The sequence below is a fragment of the Solanum lycopersicum genome, chromosome 9 (assembly GCF_036512215.1).
Source record: "Solanum lycopersicum chromosome 9, SLM_r2.1".
Lineage (NCBI taxonomy): Eukaryota > Viridiplantae > Streptophyta > Magnoliopsida > Solanales > Solanaceae > Solanum > Solanum lycopersicum.
In genome coordinates, this window is record NC_090808.1 from 4,825,420 (window position 1) to 4,836,923 (window position 11,504).

General features: G+C 30.0%; 1 protein-coding gene across 7 annotated transcripts; it reads right to left on the bottom strand.

Annotated features, from left to right (window-relative positions):
* Positions 1-1,473: 1,473 nt before the first annotated feature.
* Positions 1,474-5,605, bottom strand: LOC101257401 (beta carbonic anhydrase 5, chloroplastic). 7 transcript variants are annotated; one of them, XM_069288752.1, is made up of 10 exons: positions 5,322-5,569; positions 5,145-5,173; positions 4,973-5,040; positions 4,036-4,215; positions 3,896-3,944; positions 3,592-3,705; positions 3,447-3,500; positions 2,729-2,811; positions 2,509-2,611; positions 1,474-1,823 (listed from the first exon to the last, which is right to left on the bottom strand). In XM_069288752.1, the coding sequence occupies exons 4-10, from the start codon at positions 4,152-4,154 to the stop codon at positions 1,632-1,634; spliced, it is 714 nt and encodes a 237-aa protein (XP_069144853.1). In that variant the 5' UTR covers positions 4,155-4,215; positions 4,973-5,040; positions 5,145-5,173; positions 5,322-5,569; the 3' UTR covers positions 1,474-1,631. The 7 variants fall into 7 exon arrangements, with proteins under 7 accessions (XP_069144853.1, XP_004246441.1, XP_025888652.1 ...); XM_004246393.5 differs by having other exon boundaries at positions 4,036-4,194; positions 5,145-5,199; positions 5,322-5,497; XM_026032867.2 differs by having other exon boundaries at positions 5,145-5,199; positions 5,322-5,422.
* Between the last annotated feature and the right edge of the window lie 5,899 nt (positions 5,606-11,504).

An 11,504-nucleotide genomic window follows, 5' to 3' on the forward strand; every position in this document is an offset into this window, starting at 1 on the left:
CAGTGTTTTTGCCTTGTTTAGTAATACTCACCCCTCAAAGAATTGATTGAACAACAAATCTAATTTCTTCTAGTTAGAATGAGAAGGAAAAAAGGTAGGGGTGGCTCGGAATTTTCGTATTATAGGTTTTAAGTTTTAAGTTTGAATTCTTCTGTCAGCGAAAGAAAGGGGTTTGCCTTTTGGGTCAAGCTCGTCGTATCAGGTTTGCCTAGTGCGCGTTATTTCTCTGCGAGCTGTTGTATAGGAGCGTTGATTTTACCCTGTGCAACCCAAAGGATAGCGGCTGAGAGTTTTCTTTGTCATAAAAAAAAAGTGGAGTAGGGAGGGGGGAGGGTTTTGGTGGGGGGGGGGGGGGGGTAAATTTAGTTAATTATGTACGTCAAATGTCAAAAAAAACGTTATTTATTTTTATTGAGATTAAATATCTCAATCGAGATATTTATATGACTAGTAAAATTATGTATTAAGATTTAGATGATTGAATCAAGATATTAAGATGTGTTTTAATACCTGAATATTTAAAAATTAAGATGGTTTGTTTTCTTAATATCTAAATATACAAAACATGTCATCATTTAATGAAATTCTAATAAATATAAATATAAATATAAAATTTAAATAAATACTAAATTTATCTAATTTATACTGCGAAAATATTATTATTTTTAATGGTTAGCGTGTGAATTTTGTTGATTGGGGTTGGTGTTTATTATAAGTCATGTCATGTCGCGGTTTCATATTATCAATGACATGACTCTAGATAGGAATGAATATAGTGTGCGTATTAGAGTAGAATATTATTAAGGGTATAGTGTTGTCTTGTCTTATGAATGTTTTAGGCTTGACATTGTCTGTCAAAGTGCTAATCGTACTCTTGTAGCTCTTGTCATATGTTGTTTATTGTGTTTTTTCAGTATCATACTATTTTATTATTGTTATTATTTTCGAGTAGATTTTACATTACTTTTCTTTTTAACTATTATGTTTTTATCCATTCATTTTCTTCTACTTGAGTTTGATGCACTTGAGCCACAACTCTCGAAAACAAATACTCTAACTTCACAAAATAGTGATAAAATTTACGCGCAAATCATCGTCAATGGTAACGGCCCATTATCCCAAAAAGAAAAGCTTATAGGCCTAGGTTATACAAGTATATAGTACTATACCATGGTCCATGGATTTCATGTTTCTAAGTTTAGACACACAAATGAACAATCTAGGCTCTAGAGTGAGAGGAATGCAAAAACTTCCTAAGTGTCCTTATAGCCTCTCCTCGATTTAAGTGTCAAACGGACGATTTAGGGGTACACAAACCTTACCCCTACCTTTGTAGGGTCGACGTACACGAACACCTTTGTATTGATGTCCCTTCTTTCATGCTGGTGCTTTGCATTCACCAACCAGGCATATGGACCGAGTTCTTTTCACATTATTGCAGAAGAATATATCATTATAGAAGCAGAGAACAAATTGAATATAGAAAACTATCACTTTCTTCAATACAAGGGGGCCAATAGTGTCCACACTTTATACAACATTTTAGTTTGTCAACAAGAATAGCAATGAGTTTTGTATTACACAAGTAAAAAATGATACAACAAAACAAATAGAGGACTTAGAAGAATTACTCAGTTCCAGAATTCCCGGTTCTTGATGGAGACTTGATCATCCACTAGAGAGTTGTTCTCGAGAGTCCACTTCTCGAAACTACAGTCAACAAAGTCATAGTAGCCACCGTGAATTAAGAGCTCCCCTTTATTCACCTTCTCCTTAATCCATGGGTATGTAAGCAAATTCATCAATGAGCAGTTGATCGATTCCTGAACGTAGAAAATATGTAGATTGCTTCAATACTCGGGAAGTCATATGCATACACAGAGTTACAATGTCTTAACTGTTATTTCAAGTTCTCCATATTCAAGAATCGGAAAAGAGAAAGACGACAATCTTATCCATGGCATGAGTTTGGGTGGCTATGCCTCAAGCGTGTTTGAGCTGCCATTTTACGAAAAGGGAAAATACATACCTTTATTGCTAAACTTGCCCCAAAAGGTCATTTACACATACTAGTAGTTTTTCAGATGCAAAAAGAATCAGTGAAGACATCAAACATAAAGAAGAATTATCTATCATGTCTAATTTTCCTAACAATACGTAATCTGAAAAGGTCTTTCTTGCTGGGGAATTTCGACGAAGCTATGCTAACAATGAGGAGTTCGGTTCTTAATGTACTACTATGATTACAGATGGGTAAGGTACATTGCTGATCATAGTAGACAGGCCAACAAGTATAACGAAAAGAGATTACTGTTTCTGGAAGAGAAGTAGGGGAAGTGTAGATTTGGAGATAACATTGTCACCGGGAACAATAGAGTCAGACCTCGAGTTCGTCAATGTTTATCTATTGTTTGGATAGCAGCTGCTCTGCCACAACAGCGTTAGATGGGGTAACTTGTGTATTTTCCCTAACTAAAACATAATGAAAGTATGAAAAGGAGACTTTACCTTCTCGCAGTGCTTGCATTGATGGTCAAAGCTGAGGTTGGAAGCAACAGCTTTTGTTCTTGTCTTGGCAGCTTTTCCATTAATTACCCAACTCCGAATGAAGCTACAAGGAATTAATGGAAGATCTTATTACACATAAGTGACTATTTTACTGAAAATCATAAAGAAATTAGTGTCAGAAATGCCTATAACACTTGATAAGAAGAGAGACTAGACAAACCTTGAATTTGTTTCATCATCCATGCTCATTAAAGCACGAATGCCTCCACAGCGACTATGACCAATGATTAATATGTTTTCGACCTGCAGATAACAAAAGTCAAACCTGAAAACTTAAGGAAAATGAAAACAAGAGAGACCAATAACCGCAACTCCCTCTTATCTGCACCTCCTTGCGCAAAAGATAAAAGCAAAATACATAGAAAAGAGGAAATGAAACAAATGGAAGTAGAAAATGAGATGAACTTGAAGGAATTTTAAATACATTGGGTGATGAATAAAAGCAAATCCATCATCCAAGTTCCCCCTTTTGTTTTGGACATTTAAGACTTCCAACACAATTTACATCAAGGTAAAAAGGGCAGCTTGTTTCACTATGCTCCCGCTATGTATGGGATCCGGGGAAGGGGCGGAACACAAGGGTCTATTACATCAAAGTAAATAAAGTAAATTCATCATGAGAGTCATGTTTTGGAAAGTCAAAGAGTAACAGTCCAGTTACGGAAGTCTCAAAATTGTATTATTAGAAAGTCCTGTTTAGAATTTCCATTCTCAAGTTAACTTTATTTCCCATTCCATAATTTCTAACTCTCAAATAAAGCTAAGAGATAAAAAAACAGGCACCAAAATAAAGTAAGCAGCCATGAAACGTTGATCTCAGTGATGGAACTATAAAAGGAAACAACACGCCATAGGATTTCTGGACAAATTTTACTCACTTTGAGAGTATTAACGGAAAACTCAAGAGCTGCCTTTACTTCTGAAGGATCAGTCTGCACCAGAAGAAAAAATGCAATTTTTTATTCTGAACAATGTTGAAACACATCCTCAGCATTTATTAAGTGCAAGTGCAATATACAACACCTCATAAGGAGGCACCAAATTTGCGATATTGCGGACTATAAAGGCTTCTCCTGGTTGAAATCCCAGTATGTTTGAGGGACACACCCGAGAGTCTGCACAAGAGATTACCAAAAACTGCCCTTCATATGTCAGTTGAGCACTTCAACACTACCCACAAAATTAACTTTAAGTTTTTTAATATGGAAAAGGAACAGCAAATCACAAACAGGGAAAATAGACTGAAAAAGGAAGCGAAAAAGCAGTGACTAAATGGTAAAATAAAGTCCATGTTTAAGAAAATGTCTAAAAGGTGAAAAAAAGTTACTTTTGGTGATTGTTCGTCTGCAAGACTCTGATAATGCTCCAAATTTTTCCTTGTCCAATAAAGCGAAACACTCAAATGAGAAGAATCCTTCACAGTAAAAAAAGTTGAAAAAACAGTTGCCTACTTCTGATGATGCTTACAAATATTTGTCCTTCTTGAAATTCAAAAATCTATGTTTCAACGTAGTGAATTCATTCGATTCATGTTCAGTGACAGCACTCATCTCTTTTTCATCCACCACTTCCTTGGTCAGGGTCATTGGTCCCTTCCAGGCTTTCAATTTTGGAGTTGAATTACAACTGCGGTTTAAAAGTTTATATCTGAGATCAATTCATGAACTTGGATTAATAACCCAGACATTAAGCAAAGCTAGCAGTGTTATCCAAGGCGAGAAACGCAAAAGAACTCTGAGGTCCATTAGATCTTTAAGTGCAAATAAAGGAATTTTTTTTTAACAAACATACATCTGTAGTCCAAGACTATATATGAACAAAAAAACTCAAAAAATATAATTATTTAGTATAGCCTCTTCAGGATTATGCTCGTTGGCAAGAAAAAACACGCCTTAGAGCCTTAACGACAACACTGCAGCACCAGCTAAGCAACGTGAAGCGCTCAACATATCTTGCACCTCAAATCAAGGCTTAAGCATGCCTTTGACAACACCGAAAGCTAGACAATCTTAATGCAAATCTCACAAAGAACTCCCGAATACACTGGCAATGACCGGTCAAATTGAAAAAGGTAGGGTCTTTCCACAAAAGATGAACATATACAGGAAAACAAGGAAAAGATCCCATCTTTACATGATGCATTCATTGTTTATAAGATAGAATAAACTCATTACCCCATAAACACAACACAACTTATTCCGATTTTATTCAATGCACACCTAAACTTTTCGTAGGCCTAATTATTCCCGTATTCAACAGGGACAGAGCCAGCCCTCTATATACATTAAATTTTTTGTTTACTACAAATAAACAATCTATTAACAACTCATACACTAAAAATTCTAGCTCCGCATCTACGTACTAGGCAAAATAAACAAATCTCAATTGACTTCAAGAATCTTACCTAGGCAAATTCAAAAATCTCAAATGGGGTTTATCAACTTCCAAGAATCTCACTTGGGTCCTCAAGATCTGCACAAATAACCAAATTCAAAACATCAAAATCAAGAAACATAAGCAAAAACAAACACCTACATTAATTTCCCAATTGACTAAAAAAGACAACTTTTTTATACCCTTGTTGTAGCTGAACTCTTATGAAGATCTACAGAAGATAATTGAATTAGAGGCCTAGTAGCCATTACAAAGACAAGAAAAAATCACAACAATAGTAAATGGGGATTTTCTTGATTTCACTATATATATATAGATTCCTTTTCTGACATAAAAGCTTAAAAAAAATTGGTTTATACCATGTGAGGTTGTTGTGTTGGATCTAACTACATAAGTGTCAGTCAGCAAACTTGTTCCTCTCCAAGAAAGACGGAGAAACCAAAGTATTAATGTTAAAAAAATCTTGGAATAAACCGAAGAATTATAAAAGTACAACAATTGCAACGTAGTGTACAATTGCAATATGCATCTTGTTAAAAAAAATGGCTCTTTGGTTCAATCAAAAGTCATTTTAACACTTTGTTCTAGAGTGTTGTAAAGTTTATTTTTTGGGCCTCTTTGATGTGATTTAATGGGCCATTATAGATTTAAAGTTGGGCTACGATTGAAACGAATCTTTACTTTTAACATCTTTTTGGACGATGATATATAAGTTTTATGCGTCAGATAGATGATTTTTAATTAGACAATTTTTATATATAGTAAATACAAAATTTATATTTATATGTTATATTAAAATTTACATAATTGTGCTTCATAGCAAACATATATATGTATAATTCGCTATACAATTGAATCGAAATGTATAAAACAAAAAAGACAAAAAAGACTTGAGCATGAAATATACAATTGAATCGAATTGTATAAAATCAGAAATAAATATTCTGTATAATGTAATGAATGATGCTTTGAGTACTACTTTAAGAACTCGGGTTGGTTAACTGTTGTATCGATACAATATTTTAATTGCTGGCAGTAATATGTATATGTTACTTTATCTGGGAAGAAGGTGAGAACATATGTAATTTTTGTGCCTTATATAGATAATTTTTAATTGTCGTCCCTCTAGTTGAAGTTATTTTTTGTCTCAATTTATTTGACATCAATAAAATTTTGATAGTTAATTAAATTTTAATATAATTTTTACATATTTTTTAATTTATTAATTATAATAAATTTTACTTAATTTTAATTTTTAAGTAATACATACCTTTTTTTGTTACTATATGGGACGAAATTTCCTTCACTATTTCCTATTTTCAACACAAAGGTCATAGAATCAAACCTTATTCACGCAAAAAAAAAAAGAAGAAAAGATCAACAATTTCCCACATGATGGATCGAGTATATAAAAATGTAGACAAAAATTGAGTATTTTAAGACTAGTTATCGTTGAATAAATAGAAAATTCATTTTTAAATTTTTATAGTAACCATATATCAGATATATTTAATCAACTAATAAATGTAAAATCTTTAAATCGCTGAAATTTTTCTACATATATGATCTTAAAAACATACAATCACATGATTAATTCTCAAATGTAAAATTCCTAAATAATCAATTTCAATAAATATTTAGATAACATAAGTGAAACAATCAATTCTCGATCGTTTTTATGCTAATTGTTATGTGTTTTTTAAAAATTAAAGTTTTCAACCATCATAGTTGTCCATGTTTTTCATAAGAACCATCCTTAGTGTGATTAGAATGAAAAAATTGTGAATTTTAAAATTTGTAATGATATAGCGCATGATTATGAGGTCAAGATTGACATGATCACTTGAATTTTCACATTTGGTATTCTTCGTTTATAGAATTTGTCATGGTTTAGTCGAAGGGAAAAAGAAAATAGGCAACTTTCATATATAGCAAATAAAAAATTTGTGTTTTGTATGCTATATCAAAGTTTGCATAATTTCGCTACATAACAAACACAGAAAATGTATAATTCGCTATATATATACAGTTGAAGCAAATTGTATAAAACGAAGTGTATAAAACAAGAAAGAGAAAGACACTTAAACAGAAAACTGTATAAAAACAAAGTGTATAAAATGAATTGTATTATTATAAGTGTATAGAACGATTATATACAATTTGAATTTGTATAAAATGAGAAAAAGAGAAAGACAAAAGAGACTTGACAAGGAATATACAATTGAATCGAATTGTATAAAACGAGAAAGAGCGAAATTAGATACAATTTGAAAATTGTATAAAACGAGAAAGAGAGAATGGCAAAAGAAACTGGGCAGGGGAGTATTTTTATTGTATAATTATAAGTGTATAGGACGAAAATATATGCACTTGCATGTATATATATAATTTTCTCACTCTTTATACAAACAGAAACACAATTTGTACATTTCGCTTCTGTTTGTATAAGTGAGAAAGACGAGGGTGGCGAGCGAGATTTGAGAGAGTGGCGAGCGAGATCTGGAAGAGGGAGAGAGGGGAACAAACATATATGTATTTATACAATTTTCTCTGCTTTATACAAATAAAAATAATTTTTATACACTTGTGTTTGTATAAAAAGTGAGGAAGCGAGCGAGAGACTGGAGGAGAGTGGCGAGCGAGATATTTGGGAGAGAGGCGCCTGACAATTTTTTGCAAACGTTTGGTATGGAACACAATTAAATCAAACCCTAACTTCTCCATTTACTTTAGATTATTAATTTGTTATTATATACAATTTTTCGAAAGAAAATTAATCCACCGTCCTTAAAAATGTTTATAAGAACAATTTTTAAAAAATTTTCAAATTCCATATTAAATTAAATTAGTTTACATAAAACTAAACGTAGAGAGCATATATCAATGATTTTCTGAGCAATATGGTGACTAGAGATGAAATGAACAAAAAAAAATTACATTTTATGTCTCATATTATTCACATTACTAAAAAAAGTTATTTCAATGAATACTTGCTAACAAATTTATAATGTTCTGAAATGTTTTTTAAAAGGTAAATTAATAAAAAAAAATTATTATGACTTAATAAAAGCATGTAAAATGAAACGAAAAGAATAATGTTATTGTCTCAAATTGTATAAATATTTGATTGAGCACATATTATGCATTCGATACAAATAAAAGTATTATAAAATAATATTAAATAAAATATATTAACAATATTTATGTTAGTTATATTTACATTAATCATATATCGTCTCCTTTAAGTTCCTCTCTGCAATATCCTCTACTTAAACATTCCAAATTAATTGAATTTAGTCAAAAAGAAAATTTTACTTTTAAGCTTTTTGTGTTGTTAGGTTCAATCCATCTTATCAAACTTTCACAGCCATGGAGGACAAAGTTTGTTTGGTAGTAAGATTGAAACTATATAAATTATAATTATATGGATATTAATTGTTTCATCTCTTATTCTATATAATAAAAATATATATAAAATAATAATAATAATGTGATGTATTGATATTCTCATAATTACTTATGCCTAGAATAGTTATGCAATTTATTAAGTCATGCTTTCTTTTCTTTATCTCAATTTCTATATATTTTTTTTTATTAGATAATTATTTAATAACATTCTACATTTTTCTCAATAAACTCATGTTGAGTTTCGTTTGTTTTCAACATACAATCTATGAAAGTGTAGTCTTTTTAATGATAGCTTTGAAACATTACAAACTCTTTTTATATTTTTCAAATTTTATATTTAATCAAATTATATCACATAATATTTTTTTTAAAAAAAAATTATCTATTTTATATAAAAATGACTATTTTCAAACTAGCTAGTAAACATGGTATAATCCTTTCAAAATAGTATTAGGTGAACAAAAAATGGAAAGGAGATTACAATACGAGAAATCGAGTCCTCACTAATAAAATGATAGTTCAGATGATCAATCAATTAAACTTCTAAGTCATTGCTTTATTAGATTTCAAATTAAACTAATCTTGAATAATCAATCATAAAATAAATGACTAATTTCATATGATTAGAAAATTATGAGTTCAAGCTATAAAATTAACCTTTCATTGAAACCGAAGATAAGACCACATACAACAAATCTTATAATCCCATGTTTATTTTTTTTATTATGAAAAAATGATAAATATACTCCAAAATTATAGTAAATAATATATAAATATCTTTCGTCATACTTTTGGTACATTTCAATGCTCGTGTCATTCAAAAACTTAAACATATATGTCTTTTAGTCAAATAAAAGACGAAATAGAGACACATCACACGATGTTATTCGTCGATACAACATTTAATAAATGTCGAAACAGTGGATAAGATAATAACATACGTATGTCCGTTAATAGATTATACATGCTATAATTTTTGAACGATAGGTATACCAGTACCTAAAAAATATGATAAAAGGTATTTTTATACAATTTACGATGATTCTAATTATTATACGTAGCGAAAATTTAATATACCAAATTCCGAAGTCTCAAATCTTCCCGCCAAAATGTGCCGACCCAAATAGATGTAAACCGCCGCCTATTTTGAAATGTGAATAATACGCGGTCTTAGGTGGAGCCCACGTTACACAGCTCAAATATTTAGTTGGTGCCACCCCATATTTAACTGTCAATTTATTTTATTTTTTATAAAAACAATGAAAAATACAATATGATAGGAGTAATTATTTTAGCTGTGATATAAATTTAAAATATTTGTAAATTTATGAATTCTAAATATTCTATTCTCTTGATTGATGGGACATATACGACTATTTCGTTGGTCCAAAATGCTCAACAGAACTTTTATGATTTTTTAATATTTAAATGTCCCACTCATAAAAATTTCAATAAAATTACTCAATTGTTTAATTTCTTACAAAATGTTTTCTTAACCGTCAAAATAATAGTATTTAATTTTGATTTTTTATATGTTCAACCTATTTAATTTTTAAAAAAAATATTTTTTGTACCATATGTATTATGTTTAGGCTATTTTTAAGAGTATATTATCATCATAAAATAACAATATAAATTTTCGTAATATATATATAATTAAATAGTGAAATGATTAATCTTTTAAAATATTTATAAGTAAACAGAATAAAAATGTACACTTCAAACAATTGAAAGTTATTTGTGCTAAAATCGTGACAATTAAAATCAAAATTTATTAATAATTAAGATATTAAAAGGTGGTATTTGAAATTCTATATAGATTTAAAAATAATTCCATAAAAGATATAAAAAAATTGGAATACTTTTAATTATTTTTGCTAAACCTTTTATAAAACTCACAATTGTTATCTCATATTTATAAGCCCGCTATATTACAATAGTGAATATCACACATGAAATATAAAAACAATAGACAAAACCTTTGAGCTTACAATTTTTCTTTTTTATTATTTTTCATCCGATATTCAGTATTCACATTGAAGTTCAAATAAATTCAGATTCACGATGAAAAGTTTCACGTTAGGAGGTAAAACGCTTCCTAACAAAGGCGGCTCATATCCAAAGAAACTTAAATTCAAAACCTCTTGATTAAAGATGAAAGAGTACTTAACACTCCACTACAATCCTCATTAGTAAGCTACATATGCAATTGAAGAGATATTAACACGAAAAAACCTCTATTATGAAACATCACATATTAGCATCGATTCAGACACCTTTAATTTTTTCGAACATATTATGGGCCCGTTTGGCCATAAATTTTGCAAGTAAAACTTGGGGAAAAACTTGGCAAATTTTGTTTGTCCATACACTTTTTTATTATTTGGCAAATTATCCAAATTCCCAAATACTAGAAAAAACTAGTATTTGGGCCAAATTTCATTATTTGGAAAGTTTTAGAAATTCAATTTTTACCCTTAACTTTTTATTTTACAAAAATAATATATTTATTGACACCAACCAATAATTTTTTACGTGAACATCAAAGTAGTGATGGAATATTCAATGAATATGAAAATGATGATATGGTTGTTGATGAAAGTGACGAACTATTGGCTCAGGGTAACAACATCGCTTCATTTTCTCAATCATCTGATTCGGAAATGCAAGCTCATCGAGAAGAGATTGTTCATAAAATGTGGGAAGATTATATTAAAGAATAGGTTGAACTCTTTCAGATGAGAAAGCATAGGTTCTTTAGTGATTGCAATATTTATTTCCTTTTGTTTTCTTCTCTTTTTTTTCCCCGAATTTATACTAGTTGAATTTTCATTATCATGATTTGTACCAAAACCTTTTCACTATACGAATATTTACTTAATGATTCTTGTTGATTTGTTGCGGAAGGCATAAATCTTGTTACGTGAGATTTCTATTGTGCTATGTAATACAAATTTATGGTTAGTTTGATAGTTTTAAAAACTTATGGGTATAAATCATATTTCTTAAAAAAATGAAATATGTTTCTCAAATTCCATGGCCAAACACATGGTAAAATTTCATCCAAATAATATTTGCTAAAAATATTTGAATATCTATGACCAAACGCTAGCTATATATGAAATTTTTTTAAA